The sequence below is a fragment of the Molothrus aeneus genome, chromosome 1 (genome assembly GCF_037042795.1).
Source record: "Molothrus aeneus isolate 106 chromosome 1, BPBGC_Maene_1.0, whole genome shotgun sequence".
Lineage (NCBI taxonomy): Eukaryota > Metazoa > Chordata > Aves > Passeriformes > Icteridae > Molothrus > Molothrus aeneus.
Window position 1 is genome coordinate 14111397 of NC_089646.1, and position 24757 is coordinate 14136153.

The window sequence follows — 24757 nt, forward strand, 5'->3', positions numbered from 1 at the left end:
AAAAAAAAAAGTTTGTTTATGCTTTGAATATTTTGGCACTCTTCTTATGCAAAAGCCTTTTTCATATTTATGTACATAACTTCAAATAGGATGGATGGTGGTGTTTAAGTAAAAGGGACTGCATTATTTGTCCATTTATCATCTAGTTAAGCAGCAGCTGGGCTAGCTGGTACAGACAGTACTTTAGCAAACAGCTGTTTTTTATCTGAATGATAAAGGGTCAGGGTAGAGCCTTTTTTTTTATTAAAAAAAAAATTTAATCTGGCTTTTTAAATTTAAGAGAATGGATGGAAAAGGAGCTACAGGCAATCTGTAGCATGGGAGGTTTTATTGCATTTTTACAAATATGATCATTTAGTGCAGGTCAGTGCTAGGATCCCGAGAGGGAACTCTCTCTTTTCAGTCTAGAGAGAAGAAAAATCAGGGGATCTTTAGCAGTCAGTGTCTATAAATACCTGATGAAAGTAATAAAGAATAAAGAATACTGATCCAGACTCTTCTCAGGGCTGCCCAGTGCCAGGACAAGAAGCAACAGACCAAAATACAAGAAATTTCTTTACACATAAGAAAAAAAAAATCCTTCTTAGAGGTCAACACTGGCCCAGCTTGCCCTGAGAGGCTAAGGAGTCTCTGATCTTGGAGATATTCAAAACCCAGCTGGGCAGGGCACTGTGCAACCTGCTCTTGCAGACCTTGCTTTGGGCAGGAGGTTGAATTAGATAATCTCCAGTGGTTTCATCCACCCTCAGTTGGTCTGTGACTCTGAACTGGCACACCAAGGGGTGCTCCAGCAGCTGTTGACAGGGGGCCAGTTGCCACATGGATTCTTTTTATGCCAGGCCTTTAATGAAGCTAGGAATTTGTACAGCTTTGTTTATGTTGCCCACTCTTTATCAGTCCATCAGATCAAATTATACCAGATAGCACTGAGAGTGGCTAAGAGAAGAAGCTAGAGTGTGTAATTCCAGCTCTTTATTAGAAACACATCATGAAGAACAAGTCTGTTTGAACTGCAGTCTTGCTTTGGACTGTTGGACTGTTTGTCTTGCCCACAACAACAGTTTGCAAATTCTATGTTTCTTTTCTTGCACAGACTTTCTGTTAACAATGTAAGGAAAAGGCATTTTGGGGATTTTGTGACGGCTGATTGTCTAATTTTTGGTGTTTTATAAAAGACATTCTCTCTTCTGTAGAATGTTTGTGTAGCCGGCTGACAATGCCCTTGTTTAAACTCATCTTTTAGGATGCTAATTTAAAAACTGATCAAGTTTTACTTATGGAAATGATAAAATATATGATTCACTTTACAAAACATGGCCATATAAATGCAACACTCCTGCTATTTCTTTTATTTATTCTGGACTTTACTGTATTACCAGGAATGAATTTCTATATATTTCTTTGCTTCTGAACCATCTTCTTGTCAGTGTCTTTCTGAAAATCCCTTGAGATCTTTCTACAAATGAATCTGAAAGTTGATGGCTTGTCACACGAAGGACTGTGTGATATTGCTCACTAAAAGCTGGACACTTGTTACATAAAGTCATCAATATAGCACTGGGAGAATAAATCCCAAAGCACTTTGATATTTTCACACCTTATTTAAAGGCGGTGAAATAAAGGGTAGTTCATAATTTAGTACCTTTATCATGCAAGTTTAAGCTCTCAAGCAGTCTAATATTGTTATGCTCTTTTTTTTTGTAAAGTGTTTAGAAGTTAACATTTTTTTCAAATGTGCCTTAGATTCTTTATAACAGAGTCTACAAATATTGTTTAATTTACTTTCAGTAAAGCTGTCAGTTGTAATCTGCAATTTAAAAAAACTAATAAAACAAATCCTCATTTCACAATTTAAACCTTATTGAGTCTAATTCACTTGCACTGCAAGTTTATTATTCTCCTGCAGCTTGACGTGCCTACAATTGTAATTGTGTTGACCCTCCGATGCAGTAAATCTCCCCGGTGCTTATCAAACTGGGAGAGATAAGTCTACAGTTTGGAACTTCATTAAATATCTCATTTATATTAAACAGATGATGGCTTTGAACAGTAATAATAATTTTTAGAGAGTCTGAGACCTCCCGATCGCGGTCTCCTTGACCGTAGCGCGGCGTTTCGCAGCCCTCCGCCCCCGCGCCCCGGGCGTCGTGCCAGCACCCGCGTGTCAGGAGTCATCCGCCCATCGGGCTCACTTCAAAGCCTCTGCTGGGGAGAAAGCCCAGGGCTTTGTAGCCCTTGAAGCAGATTTTTTAAACTTTTTCATAGCATACATTTCTTAGTCGTCTGGGGAGTGCGGGTGGAGTGATTGATAATGGGCAGCTGTTTTGAAAAGAAAAAACAACCAACATGTTGCTTTGTTCTTGTAATTCCTGAAACTATGAACTCTTCCTCTCGTGCTTGTTTGGAGATCAGTCAGTACTTGGAATAAGCATTTCTAGTGGCTTTAAATAGTTTGCAGCATGCTCAATATCTTTGAGTATCTGGTCCCCACTGTATTTGGGTATGTATAAAATAAATGCTGTGGGATTTGTGTAAGGACACTGCTTTTAAGATTTAACTATTTGCTTCAATATGAAGAGGGGTGTTGGTAAGAAGAACTAATGCTTTGATATCTGATTTCATACTACTTTTCTACAAAATACATTTATTTTTTAATAGTTGTTTACTTTTTGATAGAGCTGAATTCAGCTGTTCAGATGAATTGGTTTATGGTCTTGTCAAAGTGCCTTGGTAGCATTACTGAGAGGACAGCAGGGTGCTGGAGCCCAGGTGAACCAAGAGCTTTAGGGGCAGCAGGAAGGCTGGATGGCATGAGGATTGAGCCATGGTGTGGGGAGTCTCTTATCTCTGCAGGGAGCTACCCTGGGCATCCACAGTGACCTGTGAAAGCACAGGTACTGATTCTTCTCTTTCCTGGGAGCTGTGCTGACAGCAGAGCTGTGACTGATGGGGTTGCTAAATCCAGGTAGATGATAACAAATTATTTTCTTTGCCTCTCTTGGGTGCTGTGTTCCCCTGAAATCTGATTCACTGGGACTCACCAAGGAGAACTTGACTTTTTCCTGTCCTCTGGAAAAATCTGAGAGGCCACTGTAGGAAAGCAAGGGATGACCACTTCTGCAAGCAAAGGCTGGGCTGGGAAGACACTCAGGCAATCTTCTGAAGGAGAACAGCTGGGGTGGGCAGGAGGCTGTATATGCAGCCTTTCTCTTTCCTGTGCACGTGGCCAAACAGCCTGTGTCCATCACTTCCACCACATACTTCATCTCTCTTGTGATGCCCTGGAGAGTCTGGCCTCAGTTGTGATGGGCAGGGACCTGTCAGTTCCAGGGGTTTGAGGGCTGGGGTGGAGGGCATCCCAGGTCTTGCCAGTTCTGCTTTTGTGTCTCTGCCTGCATGCTGCAGCAAAAGATTAGAGGAGCTTGCAGGCTGAATGAGGCATGTAAGACCTCTTTACTCTGCAGCAGGAAAGACAGAGCAAAGAACTCAATTTGAAAATAAAATTACAGTGAAGTCTGACAACTTTTGTGTTTTTTTCTTTTGTTCCTAACTACAAAACTTCAGAGTGTGATGATTTCGTTTGAAAGTAAGTTGCACCACTGTGGCAGCAGCAGCCCAATTCCATATGAGAGTTCCTGTTCCATGCTCCTGACAAGGGGCTTGTTGTGTTCAGCTGTCAGTGTGCAGAAGATGGCCCAGCTGTCTGCTGATGGTATTGGAAACAGCCCAACTGTCTGTTTAAGAAATTATCCAACAAAGAGACACCAAAATGGAATGGGGTTTTTTCACCAATTTTCTGCTGAAGGATTTGAGATTTGACAGGGCACCATGGGGGGTGCAGTGTAAAGGGGTTAGAAAGTTGGTCATTAGGCAGAGCTGTCATTGCAAATTATCTCTGTCCAGGATGAGAAGTTCTAGCTCATTTGGTGCTCAGACAGGTCCAGGCCTTAGGCAATTTGTTACAGTTCCCCCATGTGGTTAAGGGGACCCCAGGCACTAATTTTCCCCTCTCTTTGCAGTTGGAATCACCTGGGAGCCCCTCTGGGCCAGAGCTGCCCATAGAGACGCTGCTGGATGACCGGGAGCGGAGGATTTCCCACTCCCTCTACGGCGGGATCGAGGGTCTCAGCGAGTCACCCACAAAGAACATGGCACTGGGCAGGATAATGGGTGAGTCAGAGCAGCTCTGCTATGCAGGGCATGTTTTATTTCTCTCTGTGATTCATTGAAGGGTGGTTAATGTGTTATGTGGGAATTGGGAACATGGAGGTTGCACTGACCAACTTAAAACGTGCCTTAAAATTCTTCTATGCAAGCCTTCCGGATAGTTAATGTGAAGAAGAAGGTAAAGTGGGATTCTAAAGTGAATTTTGCATCCTGTGACAGGTCATAGAATGAATAATAGTAGCATTTAACATGGTCTTTCAGTGTCTGGTTTGGGATAATAAATTATTGGTCAGTCTAGGCTCCATGTTGCATCAAAATCAGTGACTCATGGGAATTTATAATTTTTTTTTCAATATTCCTTCACCTCTGTTTCAGTCCTACTAAAATACAAAAATAAATAAGGCAAACTTGCATCCATTTATGCTTATTAGGGGACTTATTAATTTATTTGAATGTTTGCTTTGTAGGACACCAATTTTAAAACCTCATAAGTAATTATAAGCATCCCTTGTGTAGATTCTATGCCTTGCCATCTGCATGGTCCCAGTGGATAATGAGGTTATTAGTGCTTGCTTTGCAGCAATTCAACTTCTGATGTACAGAGCTAGGTAATAAAGACTTGCCTTGCCACAGGAGTGGTTAGATTTACTGACTAGGATGGGATTAATTTGAAAGGATTTTCAAGTTTAAACACAAAAAGCAGCTTGATGAAAATAACACCTGACAGAAGACGTGACGATTGCTCACTTGAGTTGTGAAAACGTGGCTATTAAATCTAGGACTATATTTTAGCATATTAGGTACACAGAATATGTTAGAGGATGCTACTATAAACTTCATATGAAGTGAGGCATAACTTAGTTTTCAATTACTTTAGATTAGTTTTCAGCCTTAGAAAATTAGTCTACCACATAGGCTTTTTCAATCAACAGTCTGTGTATATTTTTCACCCTATTTTTTTTTTTTTGGGGTTGGGTTTGGTTTTTGTTTCCACCCATGTCTTCTTTTAAAAATAATTTTTGTATTTTGTATTTTCTTTATGGTAGCAAAATAGGACCACTGTTAAACTCTCTGAAAATCCACAAGTCTGCTATTTAGGGTATTTCTTCCAGTAAGTCTTCTGCCCTTTTTTGTTCATTTGGGCAATAGTAATTAGAAACATGCCATTCTGTTCTGTTGCATTTAATTTTGTGCAGCTTGGAAGAAAAAATGTGCACATGAAAATCAAGGCTGTGTGAAACCATGTCACCCAAAGTCATATGCTCTTAAAGAGAAAAATTTAGAAAAAATTGTATTTGTTTGTCAACAAATTTAAGGAGTGATAAAATAATTTGAAGTCTTTAGCACTATTCTTCCATAGAAAGAGCTAGTTCTTGTTGTGTCAAGGCTTTAGATAAAACATTTGCAAAGCTTTGCCTTCTGCTTTTTCCATCAGTGCTGCAGAGGATTTACACACAGAGCTCATGTAAGTGTTAACAAATTATCACTTAAACACAGTGTCCATTTTTGTTGGGAGAGGGAGCCCTGAGAAAGTCTGGGTGCACTTGTGTCAGCAATGCAGTTTGCTTCAACATCAGAGGAGCACAAGACTTGCCATGCCAAATTGAACTAGTTGTTCATCAGTCTGATATCATCCCTTTAGCAGTAGCCAGTAATTCATGTTTAACCACAAAAAACAAAAAAGTGTTTCCAAAGCTGTTAGCATCTAATACCCTTAGATACTTTTGCATTGTATACATAGAAAAATAAAATCTATCCTTCATTTTCTAAGTTTCTTATAAACTGAAGTAAATGTTTTGATTTCCTTTGATTGTTTTTTCTGAATTGTTTTCAGGGACCAGGAACTATGTAAAAAATTGGTTGGTTGTGACTTTAATTCACTGAATCTTTAGTGGAAGCACATTAGTGGAAAATCAGATTGTGCCTGAACCTCATAGTAAATGTGATCTAGCGGCGTGTAACTAAAACTGGTCTTTCTGGGACTGGACTGTTCCCTTCTGCAATCATAGCAGAAGCACAGACCTGTGATGTTTAAACCCAGTTTTTGGGGAATGGTCAGTTTTCTAATACTGAATTAATCAGTTCTACTAAATTAAAACTTCAGTGTTCATAATCTTTCACATGCAAGTTTTCTCTCAGTGCCATGCAACAGAGAGGTATTGCCTGTTGGGAGAGATAGGTACAGTTGCTTGTTTCAGAATAGCTAACATTTTAAAGACTCATTCACTTTTTATGCAGTGGAATCCCTATCTTTTTAGGGTTGGTAATGAGAAAAAAAGAAGGGCTTTTTTTATTTTCCTGAGAATGTTTATGTGGTGTTACATGATTCTTCCTCTCTTGAAAATTGGCCTAAAAGTGAGGATTAGTCCTGAGAACAACCTGGCTGAAGAACTTTGGAGTCCTATATCTTCCCACACCAGTCCTGCCCATGAAAACAAGCCCAAAGGAGTGCTTTATGTAGTGCTGCTTCCCTTGAGTGCTCTCCCCATATCAAGAACCCCTCTGATGAGCTCTCTGAATCATCTGATGTCTTTTGAATTACCCCTCAATGGATTTAGCTAAGTAAACTTTTAGTACTCAGTACTTCTTAGTGAGGAGATGACATTTTGTTTTCATGGAAGGAGTAGGTCTTCCTGCTGCATTTGCTCTTGGATGGGTTTTAGTTTTCTTCCTTCCTAATTTAAAGTATTCAAAAGTAATAATTTTAAAGTCTGGAAAATGCCTGCTTGTTTTAGTCATTGCTTTAAGTTGGAACAAAGGTTTCAAGAGTGTTTTTGTTCTTTTAAATACCATTAATGTAATTTCAGGAAAAGTATTTAAGACAATTTCCTTACTCCTTCATAACTGACAAGCAAGAACTGGCTGTCAGAGCCTTGCTGTGAGAGTGGGAATAAAATAGCAATTTTAGGATGTGATTTAAATTATGTAAAATAATGTTTGCTTACTGCAATAAGGCTACGTGAATCTTTTCATGTTTCTGATGATTCTCATGTTGATCTACTTTTCTAGGTGGTTATTGCTATTATAGATTTTTTTATGCTTTTTCATTTGATAATATTTCACTGAAAATTTCTGATGGAGAAGAGATACAACTTTCTGTATTCAGGGAATACTTTTGATTTGGACAAGATGGGATATTTTATTTATATAAATTGGGTCTTTTAAGAATTAGATGGCTGTAAGAAACCCTTATATTTATTTGTTTTATTATTTCCAGGGTGCATGTTATTCAGTAAACCAACTGTGTTATACTAGTTTGCTTGGCTCTATAATTAAAAATTCAAGTCTTCTTCTGACATGCCATTCTTGTATATCATGCATTATGCTCCTGAGTTTTACAGTACACAAAAACATGGCTGCTGTCTATATAAATTATTCTTATTCAACAGACAACTTAGTACAAAGTCCTCTTTCATCTCCTTCTTCTAGTTGCTGATTTTTTTTTATGAATGTGGCAGGTTTTGTTGCTAACGGTGACTAAACAGAAGATATTTTTCAGGGGGTACACAGAATAACAATCACTTGCACTGAATCTGCTTTTCATCCTGAGGGATCCCCCAGAACTTTGTGAAGTTTGATGGTTCCTACACAACAGGAAATACTCTGTTCTCTACATAAATAATTGCTGTCTTAAGGGTAGAATCAGGAGGAAGCACTACTGACAAAAATTTAGCTAGAGTTGTAGAGTGTGTGTGAAATGAAAAGAGCCCTTTACAATCAGAATGTAGCTCCTTGGCCAGGAATCTCATCAAAATGTGATACTCTTCTACAATAGTTGACAGATCTGAGCACTTTCCTGAAATCCAAGACCTGTATACAGCAGAGAAATCTTTGTTGTTAGTCATTCTCCAGGCATTCATTGTACTATTGGTCTGAGTCCCACAGTATCAACATGCTCATGAGTCATTCATAAGGTAATGCTGGATTTGGAACTTACGGTGAGAGTGTTCAACAGATTTTGTAGACCATCCTTTAAAGAGAAAGCAATAGCAAAAGCACAAAGGATCAAGCCAGAAACAGTTCCATGACAATGCAGTGTCAGTGTGGGAGCCAAGTTATCCCAGCAAACATATTAACTGAACTTCAGGGAATTTCAAGATTTGAAAGGACCTGGAGCAGTTTAGTTCTTCATGAATAAACCTATTATTCATACTATGTACTCTGTGTGATCAGAGTTTTTTTAGGGGGATCTCTGTTGGTGGTTTAATTCAGGTACAAATTATTTTCTGGTGTATAATAGGTTTGAAGGTGTATAATATTTTTTGAAATATGCTGCTTGGCATATTTTTCCTTTGTAGGATGAAAATCCTCATAGACCAGGAGACCAGCCATTTGGTACTGGAGCTCTGAGCCTTCTTTTTCTGCACAGACAGATGGGAACCCTTCTTACCCAATAGTTTCGTGTAGTCCACAGGCTGTGCTCCTTTAGATTGGTAACTTGTCCAAGAAATTTGAGCATCATTGTTCTGAGATGAGAAACATTTGAAAGGGAGAATGTTTTACCTTGCTTAGTACAGTGTCCAACATACTTTATGTTATTACAGATTACCTCACTGAAGCTGAATTTATATATGCAAAACTGGACTTGAAGTGTAGTCAGAGTCTAAATAGCACTTTTCCAGCCCGAGGGAAAATTATTTTCTTGAAGAGGTTTGTAGACAGGTTGAGCAATGCCTTAGATTTGTAGATCAGTCAAATATACTGAAGATTACTGGGTTTGAAGTTTCTTTGATGTTTCCTTGTAAGGTTTCTCACAACACTTGTGGAATTAATTCTCCAGGGGTATTTTCTATCCACTTCAGCTGAGTTCTCTACAAAGCATGTATTGAGTCTGGTGCTGAGGTTTGTCCAACCATCTGCTGGAGGTGAAGCCTTTCACCTGTTTTTAGCTTCATCTGCAATGAAAAGCATAGGCATGTCAGATGGGTTTTCTCCTTAATTCTAAAGCAACTATTAAAATGTCAGTCTTCACCCTTGTCAGATATAAAGAAGGGTAGTGAAAAGTTAAAAGTGTTACTGAATTACTGTAGCCTCTCAGATGGGAAGTTCAATCTGCCGAGTACCATAAGGTTATACCTTTTCACAATCAATTCTTTGGAGACATTATTAACTACAGAGTTAACAGTCTTGTAGGCATTATGTTTGGAAAGAAGTACATTACCAGGCTAAACATTAACCTGTCCATCAAAGGAGCTATTGCTGGGCAGAATCAGCTGTTATGCAAACTGCATACATTCATTTCAGTTTGACAGTGATGAGGTGTTCACCATGCAGTACCTTTTTCTTCCAGCCATTTTTTCAGCCTTCTTTAATGATCCCTTTGAAGCCAGTTTTCCCCTCTTTAGAAAGATTACTATATGTATTATCTAGTGCAATGAGGATTTTAACTACTGCTTTACACATAGGGTTTTGTTTGTTTGTTTGCTTGTTTATTAACAATTGCGTGCAAAGGTAGTGATAGTAACTGAAACCTTTACAGAAAAGAGGAAAACTTTATTTTCCCCTAATTATTCACACTTTTTCCATATCTACAGTGAGAGTAAAGTGTGGAAATAATTGATGTGTCTATAGAAGCAGTTTAAAATATGGAAATAGAAGTTTTATGATACATTACACTGGTGCATCATAGTTTTAGTATAATTTTCAGTTTGTTGTCAGATTAATGGTTGATTAAGCTAGTGTGTTTCTTCTCATGAGATGTGACAGTTTCACAAATTGTTTTAGTAAGATCATACCATCTTTTAACTTGTACTCTCACAAATTTACCTGATGAAGTCTGCCACTGAACAGACTCATGCTGAGTCTTGATGTAGTCCCTATCATGTATGTGATGGTTCTTGTGTAAGTGTTTTAACAAAAGTGTTAAAACTTACTTGAATTTGTTGATAATAGAATTTGTTAATTTTTTTTCTCCAAATTTTGCATGTGTCCACTTCCCAGCACCACTTGAATAAATTCTCATTTCATGAGGGCCAGATTGATCAGGAAAAGTGATGGCCTCTGTTAGTCCTTGTGGAACACATTCTTTATTTCTACCTTACAAGGTGATACAGGAGGAGATGTTTTTTTTGGGAGAGGTGCTTTTGGACAGCTCCTCAGCCAGGCCTTGAGGCTATGGGCACAGCCAGGAACATGGGAGGTTCTTCTGAACATCAGGAAACCCTTTTTCAGTGTGAGGGTGACCATGCACTGGCACAGAGTGCTCAGGGAAGTGGTGCAGAAGTATATGCCATACTCAGAAGCAATTTGTTTGGGGTCCTGGCTACAGGGCTGTAGGTGTCTCTGCTTGAGTGGAAGGGATTGGACTAGAAGAGAGGTTTCTTCCAAACCTCAACCCTTTTGTTGAGCTTGAAGACCTTGTGGTCTTGCAGTAGGCCACAGAAACAACTGGTGTATATCAATTTTCAGACCTCTGCACAGGAAGATGGGTACAAAGTGAGACATAGTTAATTTTATTATCTGCATTGTGTCACTCTTATCAGTGGCACTGTAGTTTGACATAACCTTTTATCATCTGTGATGAAATATTTTTCAAGGCACTCTCTGCATGCTGCTGTAATTTAGTTTTGGGTTTTTTTCTCCCTTTTGTCCAGGTAAATATCAGCTGTCTCCAACAGTGAACATGCCCCAGGATGACACTGTCATTATTGAAGATGACAGGCTGTCAGTCCTTCCTCCTCATCTCTCTGACCAGTCATCATCCAGTTCCCATGATGATGTCGGGTTTGGCACTGTTGATACTGGTGGATGGGCTAAAGCTGCAATTAATGAGTCAACAGACTGGTAAGAGCATGGTTTAGTGGAAGGAAAAAAGAGAGAACTGTAGTTGCATCTTTTCCTTTAGTTACATTTTGACTACTGCTATTTTATGTTTTTTTTGGTCACATTTGGATTTTACTATTTTCAAACCGGTAATTTCCCTTGTTTCAGGGAGGAAGTCTATACAAATACCTCTGGTTTCAGTTTTGTGCTGTGTGAAAGCATATTTGTGGAAATATTACTTAGATAGTACATGGCTGTGTTATTTTGATGATGATCTAACTTTAATTTAATTACTACCTGACCTAGCTTTTGTAAAAAAATTAGCAAAATTTAAACACTTGAGTTTATGAAAGACTGATTGGAAATTGTAATTTATAAACATCACTGTGAATATTTCAAAGTTTATAAAACAAAGGTTTTATTTTTTATTAGATATTTTATTTTTATATTGGATATTGTATATCTAGGAGCATCTCAATACTTTTGTATACTTCCTTGCTTTTCCTAATAATGTACTAACCTTTCAAATCTACTTAGAGGTCAAAGCTCTTTGTTTTGCCTCTGTGTTAATGCTCATGCAAAAAGAGCTGGTTAAGATTTCTTCATTATTTGTGAAGAACTACTATTCATATTGTTAGATGATTTGCAAAGACAATGTACTGTAATAGCTCTAAATTTAAATATACAGAAATTAACAGTTCCACATTTAAAGGTATGGAAAGTAACTTTATATGTTTAATCCATAGTAAAAATAACTTCTGTGAGTCTTAGGTTGACTCTCCAATTACTTTAACACATTTTAACATAAGAGCCTTAATGAGAAATGCATTGAGCTCCATTATTGACTTGCTTAAGTTCCTGGCAAAGAAATACTGTTTATTGCTTAGTTAGTACAATTAATACAGATCTAAGATTTAATTTACAAGTCCAGTAATTATCTATAGTAATAGCAAAATAAAAGCCCACCTCTGTACGCTGCTACTTCTTGAAGCTGGATAATTACCACAAATGGTGTGAAGTACTAGAATTTTCTTATTTTTCTTGTCTCTTGAGCCTGTTATGAATGTGTCAGCAATATCTTAATAGAACAGCAATAGCACCTGCTGGCTGATATGCACCTGTCAGCTTCTTCTCTGCTTTAAACTAGTTTATTTCATCTTATATCCAGGAATTGAGTTCTGTATTTTAAGTTCTGTTTTAATGATTGTATGGAAATTTAATTTTTTCATACTCATTTACTTTTTTTTGAAGTTGCAGTTACTGTTATGGACAAGTCATACCTGTAATCTGGGTCCCTGAAAAGTCCATTTGTCTTTTGTAAAAGCTGAGAATCTGAGACATTTAAATAGAACAGTCCTCAAGCCTGCATGTAATAGCTTATTTCTGAGGGAGTATTTTTAGCTGAATGTGAGCAAAATCCTATGAAATAAAACATTTGAACAAAACTGCAGATGCTTTTACATTGACTTCTGTAGTGTTTCTTGCTATTTATACACTTCTTTGTAAATGAAGTAGCAGTAAAGAAAACAGGGATTAGGTATTGTAGAATTGATCACACTTTAAAAAGTTTTAAGTGTATGTTTGAGAAACTGTAAGGGTCTTCAGATACAATGGCACTTAAAAGAGTTAAGACACTTAAAGCAGCGTCATGCTTTAGTACCTAATGTATTCTATTTGTAAAAAAAAAAGTAAATGGCAATAGAATTAGATTGTTGCTATAATTTCCTGTTGCTAATGGATGAAGGAAGACTTGTAAACGAAGGTGCATTGTATGATTTTGCTGGAAGGCACAAAGGGTAAAACTAGGAATATGGATGAAGGGTTATCCAAACAAGAATGGCAGCTGTTCTGAATCACAGAAGAAAATATAAGCTTTTTCAGCCTCACAATATCTCCCTAATCCTTGATGAAAATGTTATGAAAACAAAGGGCCAATAAGACAGGATTAATAAATGGAATTTTAATAACATTGAGGGTCAGAAGACGGTTACATTCTTTTAAGGATCAGCTGTCATTCCAGAAATCTTATTTGTTAAGTATTCTAGAATATCGTAAATTGCATTTGGCATTGCTTAATGACTTGCACTAAATTCACCTCTGTCTTTTATTGATGTAGTTGAAAAATATTAAAATGAGACATTTTTAGGGGCATTAATTCCTCCTCTTCGCTCATTGGTTTTGCAGTTGTTGCTCTTCTTGGGGACTTTTGAATACTTTTAGACAATGTACATGCATTCAGACTCCTGTGATCCACTCCTTCCTTAATTACTGAAACACTCATGGGTCATTAATAATAGAATTAAAACAGGACATGAAAATTCAGACCTCTGTGTAAGGCTCAAATAAAGCTGCTAAGTATCACCTTTAGGGTGCAGGATACTGTGAAACATGTAATAATAATTCCCTTAATAAGTATGTGTGGAAGGGAGGTGTGACAAGGCCAGATCAGGGAAGCAGAAAGTTTCTAAAAGTGGTGTCAGTGGAAATGCTGGATTCCAACCTCCCAAATTCCCAGTTGCTGATGCCATGTCCAGACCCTACTGCTCTCTCTGGGACCTGTGGTGTCCTTTTCAAGTTATATTTGAACTGGAGTTTTAGTCTGTTCTTAGGACTTCAAGTTCAGTATATAAGTGTGTGCTGTGTTTACATGGAAATGATATTTTACTCTAGTAGAAGTTTTATGTAGGAGGATCAAAGCAAGCTTGTATGAGAAAAGAAGCATAGAGCCAAAACAAATAATTTTATAAGTTCACCTTTCCTGAAGAAAGTGTCACAGGATACATTTTGTTCAGCAAGATGAAACCAGTAATTTTAACAAACGTGAGCCTGTGCTAACAGATGTTGCTGGAAAAAAAATTCTCACTTAGTAAAACCACATTTTTCTGGCCTTCAGAGACAGGGCTGACTAGCAGGGAGCCAGAAACTTCTGTGTGGCCTTGGTAAAGTCAATTATGACCTGATTATGAAAGGTGTTGAAACCCTGTAAGTTCAGTTGGAGTCACTTTGGAGGATGTTTTCAGATTTAGGTGGTTCTTACTCAGCTACATATTGCACTGCTATAAATGCTAGAAGTGTATATTGGCCTTGTCTGTTTTATCTTTTTATCATGTGGAGATAATTTTTTCCCTGTTTTGTGGGAGTCAGTGTTAGGACTAAATAGTTATTTTTGAGTATGGTTCTGATTCATCAGAGCTTTTAAGCATATGCTTGAGAACATTGCGAAATTGTGCAGACATCTCTGAAATAGTTGCAGTAATTAAATGTAAAACATTATGAGCCTGAGCCAGAAACATTAAAGTCAAAAGGCACTTGACATTGGCTTTATTCACATAAGCTCTGATCCTGCTCACATTGAAGTATTATATTCCTGTCACAAGCACATATCTTATTATTTGTAAATCTGCCATTACTAGACTGAATTTTTTTTTGGCTGTCTGGTAATGAGGGTGGTGATTTTCATCCTTTATAGTACTTTATGCCTTTGGACACTTTTCCTTACCTCTTTTTCTTTGTTTTGCCTAATACCCAGGTGTTTCTTGATTAAAGATACTTCTGTAAATTAGAGTACATGGCATACATAAACAAGTGTATGTTACAGAATTTAAAAGTGTAAGTTTTTTTTTGCAGAAATTCACTATTTGCCTGTTTCTCACTAGGAAAGAGATGTGTATTATACTTAGCCCTTACAGTAAAAAGAATTCTTTAGGAACATGGTATTAAACAGTAAGATGGTACTAAACACAATATCTTGAGTGGCATGTGGAGATCTATTTAGAGATCTCAGTGACAAAATATTAACTTTTTTAATCTTGAAGTACAATATTCAAAGAGGGGATTTTGAGGGATCATTTATATATAGGATTGATAACAATGGTCCAAAATAATGATTTTTTTTTCAGTATTTTATGCTTTTGATTTCTTTTTGTGCCAGCTGAAGTAGAGATCTATATACTATGCCCTTTCCTAAGAGCCAGAAGATCTTTTTGTGAATTTCCTTTCATGTTGTTTATTAGCAGTACACAATCTTGCCTTTTGAAAAAATGTTTAAATGTTTTTAGCTTGCACACCAAATTTTGCCTGCATTCTTGCGCTCATGATTCTGCCAATGTTTGAACACCCATTAATAAATCTATCTTCAGCATGTTTCTGAGGCAGCTCACTGAAAACCTGACTGCCTGAGCTGAGGTCAGTTTAGAAACCTGCAGAAGAAACAAAAACCAAATACAGTTCCCCCCATTTCTGATTAGGGGGTGGATCCACTGTGGCAAGGACTTGCTCTGTGGGGAAGCAATGAGTAAATATATGGTTTTTTGTCACAGCCAGGCTAAAAGCAGGAGAAGCTATGAAAAATCTACAAGAAATATCACATATGGAAAGAAATTTTAATGTAAAGTTTTTAAATTAAGAAGTTTCAAGCTCTGTGGGCTTCAGGCAGGACAGTTTCTATTTATGCTTTACTAAAAATATTTTCTGATAAAGACAGACCAGATAAATTTCTATCAATAGAATAAATATGTTTCTCAGGGAGAAAAAAGAACTGTTTTATTCTCCTGCAAATTATTCCTGTGTTGGACTTTGTGTTCTGATTGACTATGTATAGTGCACCAGATGTGTATATCTTTTGTTAAAAATGTAAGTGAAATCCTTGGTACTTTTTACCTAGAATTGCTTAATGCAGTAAAACAAATCCATTGTGTGTGTAACTGAGTACTTGCAGTGGTGTATTTAAAACTGTGATTAATCGTTGCTAGAAGTCACATGCTAAATAAATGATTTTCTCTGAAGAGTGAAAGGTTGCGTGATCTTGATAAATGTTCGCATGATTTTTTTCCCTTCCTACAGCACTCTTAGTCCAGATGTTGATCCAGTACTTGCCTTCCAGCGAGAGGGTTTTGGACGCCAGAGCATGTCAGAAAAGCGTACAAAGCAATTTTCAGATGCCAGTCAGTTGGAGTTTGTTAAAACACGAAAATCCAAAAGCATGGATCTAGGTAGTGAGTGATGTTTTTTCAATTTTTTTTTTATTTGAACCTGATTTTCATGTTGTAAGTATATAGATTTTATAATTCCAAACAGATTGTGTATGTGCAGTAGTACTGCACATAATGTCTACTTGTGGGTAGTAAAGTACTAACTTGAATGGCCAAGTGGCCTGGGTGTTGTTTGTTATTTGTAAATGTCCATACATTCAAATATCATAGCCCTCTGGATATATGGTTATGCCTAAACACAGTAAACAGTATTTATTAAAATGGAGGTGAAAAATGCATTTACCAATCCATACAGAATGATTGTGTAAAACTGTACATGCTGTGGTTCTGGGTAGCCAGGTTTATTCTCAGTCCATGATTATAATGCAGTTAGCCTTAAAGGTCTTTCATGGTCTCTCATTTTATAGATGAATTCAGAATTAGAAAATGGGACTAGTCTGACATCTGTTTGAGACCCAAGTTTTAATATTTATATCAGAAGCCCTATAAAGTAGCAGTGGCTAAGACAGGCAGTCACAGTGATCATTTAAACTGATAAACCAACTGAGAATAAGTAATTGCTAACAAGCCCATCAATTTTTCTGCCATTGCATTTAGATTCTGAAGTGCAGACTCTAGTAACCTCAAACAGTGACTTTCAATGGCTTAAACACACAGAATTCCCTCCTCAGAATAATAAAATACAATGCAATTCCCTCCTTAACAATAGTTGTCTTGCCTACAATCCCTAATTCAGAAACATCCTCAGGCTGCAGTCAGGTTGGAGGTGTTGACTTGTCTTGACGAGTGCCGCGTGCTAACGTGTCAATAACATATTGTACCTGCCCGTGATGTGAGCGACTGACACTGCATGAGGGTTACTGGTTTGCTCCCACTTCTCCCCAGAATGTTTGCTTACTCTTGCAGTTTATTTGCATGAAGTAGGACATTTCTAAGGTCCCCTAACTTCAAAAGAAAATATGCAGGAGGAATGTTGAGTGCATGTGGGGCATGGACACTAACTGGGCTAACCGTTATGCATTTACCTTTTAACAGTAGCTGACGAGACTAAGCTCAGTACAATGGATGACCAGAAAACAGGTAAGAATTGACAGTAAGGCTGTTGCTATAGAAACCTTGGTCAAAGCAGCTTACCACAATTACAGAACTGCCAGTCAAATTGCATGAAAACATGAATATTCCAGTACTTGCATGGCTGCTTTCTATTGTGAATAATCAAGTCGTACAGAAAAAGAAATTTTTTCTGTAGGATAAGTATCAAGGGTAGTATATTCAGCCGGGTCATTTAGGCAGACACCTGTTTCTGCACTTTAAACTCATCAATATTCAGAGTTGTTTGGGGCTTTTTGTCCTTTCAAAAAAAAAAAAAAGAATCTTGGAAAATCTCCTCCTAGCTGCAAACTGCAGTGCACAGAGAGATGATTTTTAGAAGAGTCGAGTGTTTGGCTATTACAGTGCTAACACAGTGCTTGAAAATAATTATTTTAATTAGAAAACTGCTGCCTTTGCCTTAAGTGGTCATCAGATACATGTTGTGCATTGAGTTGAAGATTATTTGTGCAAGTTGATTTGCTTTTGGAGCTAAAACCCAAGCATCGTAACAGAACAAAAGAATATGTAAATAGAATCTTTTCCACATACCATTCATTGTAATGTTTCACAAATGATAATGAGAAATAGCTTTCAAGGCATATTTTTTTATTATTAATTAAAATAATGCACCAACTGCAATTATGAACGTTTATGATTTATTAATATAAGTTAGCTTTTGACCTGCAGAATGCTATTTTAATTAGGCTAGATCCAGAGGACACCATAACATTACTTAGCTCTAATTAGGAACAATTCACCTTTTTAACCTGAAAATATTATTTATTTTATCATGATTTGACGAGTAGTGCATTCAATACAGAATTTACATTTACTAATTCACCACTGCATCTCTGTTTAACTGGACTGTATAACATGAGTAGGAATACTGAAAAGCTATAAGTAATCAAGTAATAAAATTATCATTTTTATTTGAACAGATAAGTCTTCTAGCTTTTAAAACGTTGCAGAATATGGCCACAGACTTGCAGCTTTGCAAAAAAAGAATGGGTAAACAAAATCAAAATGTATGAATGTTTTGGAGGATTAAAGCCATCAGAGTGTGAATGTATGAATTGTGTTAATGGTTGTGGTAATAATTGATGCTTAGGAACTGCCTTCACCTCTGAGCATTATTCACATAAAAGCAAGTTAAAGACCAAGCTCAAAATTTTTGTAAATTATTTTTCATTTTCTTATTAATCTGTATAGTTGACTGGGGTGTGATTAGAATGGTGTAAAATCTGTTGTGTTTTAGTATAATACAATCCTCAGGTTTTAAAAGTGCATAGTGGTCTTGGTGGTATCAGTAGAGGGTGGTATGAACTGAGTGCAGTTTTCCTTTATGTGTAACACCTGGATTAAATTCCATAAAAAGAGACAAGTTGGACAACTTGGGTGAAAGAGCATGACCATGCTGTCTGGACTAGGCAGTTACATATTTTGTGCACAGCAAATGTGCTGGAAAAAAATTTCAGTGGCTGGAAAAAAGGAAAACACCTTTTGCTGTACTTTTGTTTTATTTATCTTGTGTGCTTTTAACCAGGTTTTGTATATAAACACTGGATATCTTCCATTACTGAAGATGGATGTAGCTGTTAAACAAACCACTTACTGTGGTTTGGCTTAAAAATTGTCTGGTTCTAAGAAAAAAAAAAGCTTCAAATGTGTGGTGAACTATGCTTTAATGAACTCTAAAAGCCAGAAAACTTCAACATGTATTTACTTTAGAAAAGATAAAAACAAACTCTGTTACTGTCACAGTTGGATTTAATAGTATTGGCTGAAAAGAAGAGCACAGAACTCTCCATCTCCAGTTACTGTAATAGTTTTTTAATTATTTTTCTTTCTATAGTTCACTTGAAGTACCTAATCCTTGCAGTGTTTACAGTTCATCCTAGAGGTTAGAAGTATATTCAGTAGCAATTGAGCATGGCTCATTTATAGAGTACCAGACATACTAGCTCTAGGTGGTACTTTTTCCATGTGCATATTATGAAAATGAAAAAAAATCAAATAACATTTATTTAAATTATTTATGGATTTATTTTTACACAATGCTTTTTAATTAAACTTTTATTAAACTGAATCAAAATTAAACTGGTTTTGATGCAGTTTCTTACTTTATTCCTCCCCTGCCTTCCCCAGATGAAGTGTTGAACTAAAAATGGAAAAATTTATCAAATGTAATGGAGCAGATATTACTAAGTAAATAGACTCACTGATAATGTCCTTCAAGAAGGTGTTTAGAAAGTAGACTTTATGCCTTTGCAAAACTGGTTTAATGAAATACAGAGAGGTTTTTGGCATCATTTGCAGGTAGCATTTGACTTGACAGCTCCTAAGACTAATGTTTCAAAAAGAAAAAAAAAAGTCATTTAAAATGATTTAAAAGAATGTGCTGATGAAAAATTTGCTTTATAGACTAAAATTAGCCAGGACAAAACATCATCTATCCCTTGACACCATGGGGTTTGCCTTTGCAAATCGCCCGAGCGGATTGGTGTCACTGTATAAGTGATTGCCTTAGGGTGAGATGAGGGGAGGCACAGTGAGTTGTTAAACAGTGTCAGCACAAGGGAGAAACAAAGGGTAGGGGTAGGGAGCAGCACACAGGCTGGGTGTGATGTCTGTGTGCTCAGTGTCCCCTCGGTGTGTGTGCATGGAGAGGCACCTGCACAGTCCCACGTGACCTGCGTGGTGGCTGCAGGGCTGGGGGGCAAGGCTTGGCCCCTGTCCCCGAGGGCTGGCCAGCTGGGGACACAGGGAGGAGTGCAGGACATATGTGGTGGGCAGGGGCTGTGCTTGGCAGGTGACAAAGCCCTCAGGAGATGGACAGGGTGTGGGCACTGCTGAGCTGTGAGGAGGATGCATGGTGGCAGTCAGAGCAGGGGGACTGCTGGGATACAGAGGGATGAATCCACCTCAAAGGATATTTGCTAAGGAAATTGTTGGAAAGGGAGATTTTGATAAACTTCAAATTTTAAAAATGATAAAAGCATCCCTTTCATCCTCAGGCATATAAATATGCTTTAGGTAGATGTGTCTTTTCCTCTCCTTTTTTCTGCTTTAAATTCTGGTGTCAAAATAGAGGTAGGACTCATTCTGAGCAGATAACGCTTCTGATGATTACCACCAGGGCTGTAAAGGCTGGAAGAAAATGCTGACATATTTGTGTTTAGAAAACAGTGTTTTGATGTGACTCATAAATTTTAAACAGAATCCTTTTTAAAGAAAGTTTTACCAGATTATGGGTAAACGACTCACTTTCTGACTGGTGAATTCTAGTAATAAATTCTTAACACACTATTTACAGGGACCTAACTGTGTACTTTTAGAATAGTTGATTTGCCATGAAGTAGCCATAGAAGATAGTGAAGACATTAAAATATACATAGCTCTATGATCACACTGAAAAAATTGCTTGTGAGAGGAGATTTCCCCATTTCAGATTCTGCAACCTGTTCACATTTGTGTTCATGGCCACCCAAGTTCAATAAATATTCTTATCATTTATGTAATTCATTATTAGTTTTACAGTACTCAACATTAGGTCATATCCCAGATGGGATATCCTTTGGGAAAACACAGCTTACATAAATACAGTTCTCACAAAGGTCTGTATTGGGTGTCAGGAAATTGAACTTCTTTTAGTGTTCTTTATGAACACAAATGGGCACATAAATGCCTTCGTTATAATTACTGTTTACAAAAACAGCCACTCAGTAATTAGGAAAAGATATATGAGCATTTCATTTGGAAGGTTACAAAGCAGATTGTGGAATAAGGAAGTTTACAGTAAGTTGCTATGTAAGAGGACACCCTTTCCTTTTGTATATGAAATTGGATCTGTCAAACAGCTGGTTTATATGATTGTCCCATTTCCTCTTTTTTTTTTCCTCCAAGATGTTGCATTTTTTTTTTCCTGTCTCATAGACAATTAAAAAAAATACAATTAAATACTTTGAAAAGTAAAAAGCAAAATAAAATCTCATTTCTTGTGTACTGCAGGCATTAGTGGAGGAATAGCAGATTTGACCATGGACTAGAAAGTTAGACAGTTTTATAGGGCACTGTCTAAATTGGAGTGCTTTTAGTTGGCAGAGAGAATATTCTGTAAAACCCTCGCCTTAGACTTCAGGCCATTTTCAGAAGTTTGGCAATTCCAGACTGCAGCTTGTTTGCGCAGCTGGGAAGCCACCAACCCTCCCTGGTCCCAGCTGGCCCTGTGCTCTACCCCCAGCCATCCTCACAACCCTCAGCCCTCTAATAAGTACAGGCTGTGTGTGAGAGGGTGGCTTCTTCTAGGAGGTGGGAATTAATGAAAATAAAATTTCTTATTTGTTGGGGTGCATTTATTTCTGACCAAGGGTGCAAGCAGCAGGACCACAGACTGCTGGGGGAACCAAACTGCAGAGTTGTGTAGACCTGGGAGGGTAGATGTTTGGTTTGTTTCTGTTTACAAGTTAGTCTTAACAGGGCAGCTGAAGGGAAATACTTTGACAGCTGCTGTTTGAATTTATTTGATCTGAGGGATTTCAGTTTAACATAATTGCTCAGACTTTTAATAGCTGAATAGAAAATGACAGCATTCACTGCCTTGCTTCATCTCATACCAAGGTAACAAATGATGTGGAGAAAATTTGCCATGCTGCTGTTCAGCATCTCTTCTGTGGGGGCAAACAAGCCCCTTTCCTCCCCAGAGAATACTGAATAGTTTTAGTAGAGCAGTAGCAGTTTTCCCCAATTTAAGGTAACTTCACATACCTTGAAGAGCAGTGACAGATGCACTCTCCCTTCTGTCTCCTAATTTCTTCCAGAATAGGGATCATCTTCAGAATTTTGTACTACTCTGAGATAAATGCTTAAAAGAGGTAGTTTTCTTTTTTTACACCTTTATTCACACCTATGCTTACTAATGTACTGTTAATACTGGAGATTCTTGCCTTGGCTCTGTCTCTCAGTGGTGGCTGGCTGTGAAATTTATTTTTGCCAGATAAGGATGCTGATATCAACTAGGTAACAACCTGCCACCTGGGACTGTTGTGGTGCCACAACAGTTCTCTTTTGTGCTCCCTTTGGGTAGAGAAAAAATGCAAATTTCATATTACAGGTGAGGGCTCTGGTCTCATAATTTCAGGAAATGTAGCCATGATGATGTTGTCCCACCTCATCTTGATCTCCACTCCCAAATCCTATAGAAAATAAGCTAAGACTGTACTTGCACTTCTGAATAAAATCAATAAAATGGGGTGTTTTTTGTTTTTTTTCCCCTGAAAGATTCTTCCCAGTTTTTACTTTAATTATGCAGTTGTGAGGTGATTTGCAGTGCAGGTGGTAGTCTAAGAACAAAGGCTGTACATTTAACCCACAAAACTGGGGATTGATATCTGGATGGAGAAAGGCTGTTGCAGGACATTGCCTGAGGCTTCCTTGGCACATCTCTGGACATGCTGCCCTCTCATCAGTGATAAGAGCTGCCCTCAGCCCAGCTGCAGTAGTGCTGCCCCAATAGTCTCTCCTTGTGACCGCCAGGAGTGTGTTTATTTTCCAGCTGGGTAACTGGTATTGCCCGTCAATAATTCCACAGATTATTGTTAAGCAATTTCACAATCGGAGCAAGTCATCTGATATTTCTCAGAAGCATTTAATTATGAAGTTGTTAGCAATTTGATGCAAGTCTTTAAACTCAGACAAACAGCATGTTCCTTGATGCCAGAGGTCAGGCTACTTTGCAAGACTTTTTTTTTACACTAAACATGATAGGAGTCATGCCCATAATCTGCTCTCTGTTCATCAGTTGCTAGTACAGAGGAAATTTTCTGCTCAAACCAAAAATAGTTAATTGTTTTGTTAGATGCTGTTAGATATGCATCTGTGCTGCTTGTATGAGCTAAGTTTTTAAAGCCCCTTTATCATTTAAATTGTGTAAAATAATAGTAATGGATGTTGGTCTCTCTTCACTGATTTGAAAAGCCAGACATTGCTAACATTGTCAGTTCCACTGACTGTGACTTGACATACTCATTTGCTTCTGAGACCAACAAATCTGTGGAGAATTCCCTACAGATTATTGAGAGATGATGTGAATAATGTTAAGTGTGTCCCCAAAGACTTTCAGGATGGATATGCATAATCAAGCATGCCGTTCTCAATACTAATTCTAATTACTTTTTCTCCCCCTTTAAATCACTAAGGTTCCCCAACCAGAGATGTGGGGCCTTCATTAGGACTGAAGAAATCCAGCTCATTGGAAAGCCTGCAGACAGCCGTGGCTGAGGTGACACTGAACGGTGACATTCCTTTCCACCGCCCACGGCCGCGAATTATCCGAGGACGAGGCTGCAACGAAAGCTTCCGAGCTGCCATAGACAAATCATATGATAAACCTGTAGCAGATGATGATGATGAAGGCATGGAAACTTGTAAGTAAACTGTTGTTTTGCATAATGAGTGTTAATGGCATAGGTTAATTCCTTTAGAAAGTGACTAAAGTAGCAGAGCATAATTTTAGAATTTTAAAAGACTAGAATTAACTTCATCAATATTTAGGCTTTTTCTCTTGATTTGCTTTAACAGATCGCTGCACTCTGCAGCTTTCTTCCTTTCTAAAATAAGAGAATAAGATTATTGGGAATGTGTTTACTTAAATTACTGTGAAAATATTCTGTAAGATGGCTAATTAATGTACTAATGTAAACTAGAAAAAAATAGGTAGAAAGCCAAACCCACTAAATTTATGTTACGAAAATATAGGCATCTAACTTTGAAATAGTACATTTATAGTGTTGGGAGGGGATAAAAAGAAATCACTGTCCTTTAATTAGAGTGAGTAAGGTTGGCAGATCTAATAAAATATAAAGTTAATGATCAGCTATTACCCACCCTAATGGGCATTCATTTACATCTTCAGTTCTTTAACCCGAAGTATGACCCAACATGTGGAAAATGTCATTAACATAAAAGAATCACTTCAAAGCTAACCTTATCATTATTGAACTATGTAAGAATGGGCTGGTAAAATGACAACTCATATTGAATGAAAATAGTATGAATGGTAAATTACCTCAATCAGGGGTTGTATTAAAATCATTGAATTTTTAACCTTCATGTTGTACTACTTTCAGCTTGTCACACACCAGCAGAATTTTTTTTAATCAGCCTGCAGATAGTTAGAAGTTTATGAATGAAGATGATGGTGGGAAGGTTGAAGTAGTAAAGTATTTATTCTGAATTTAATGAAGGCTTGAAAAAGAATTTTTCACTCTTTTAAAAGTTTTTTAGTTTCAGAAATTTGGTTTTATAAGCATCATTCCCTAATACTCTTTTATAAGTTACTTCTGTAACCACTCTTCCACTCTTATATTTAAAAAACTCTTGGCTTTTTTTTTTTTTTAATCTGCCTCTTTTTAAGAGTGTTCTGAGGCCACGAAGGAGATCATTTTGCCAGTCACTTTTCTCAAAGGTAGCTACAGATGGAATTAATTCTGCTTTACTTTTCCAGCATGTAACAATTTCATACAGTAGTGAGGCTAAATATTGGTGTGGTGCTGCTGGCTGTCAATCTATTTCTGGCCAGTAGAAGAATAGGTGTGAGAAAATGTATAATGATCCTGCTCATTCTTGCAAGCTACATGCCTGTGTTCTTTTGGGACATCAGACCATGTTTTTATAGACGGCCTTGTTTGTGTGAGCCCACTGATAGCAATCCTGGTTTGAGGCTACAGGTATCCAAGGTTTATCCAGAA

The 24757-nt window shown here is 37.5% G+C and overlaps 1 protein-coding gene across 7 annotated transcripts in view; it reads left to right on the forward strand.

Annotated features, from left to right (window-relative positions):
- PARD3 (par-3 family cell polarity regulator) overlaps window positions 1-24757 on the forward strand; it is a 445230-nt gene that overhangs the window by 276082 nt on the left and 144391 nt on the right. For 5 of the 7 annotated variants that reach the window (XM_066551580.1, XM_066551597.1, XM_066551605.1 and 2 more), the window contains 5 exons: window positions 4020-4170; window positions 10761-10950; window positions 15772-15923; window positions 16956-17000; window positions 23207-23434. In XM_066551580.1, coding sequence (XP_066407677.1) covers window positions 4020-4170; window positions 10761-10950; window positions 15772-15923; window positions 16956-17000; window positions 23207-23434 — 766 coding nt within the window. The remainder of the gene's footprint in view (window positions 1-4019; window positions 4171-10760; window positions 10951-15771; window positions 15924-16955; window positions 17001-23206; window positions 23435-24757) is intronic. The other 2 variants (XM_066551588.1, XM_066551616.1) reach the window with 1 other exon arrangement.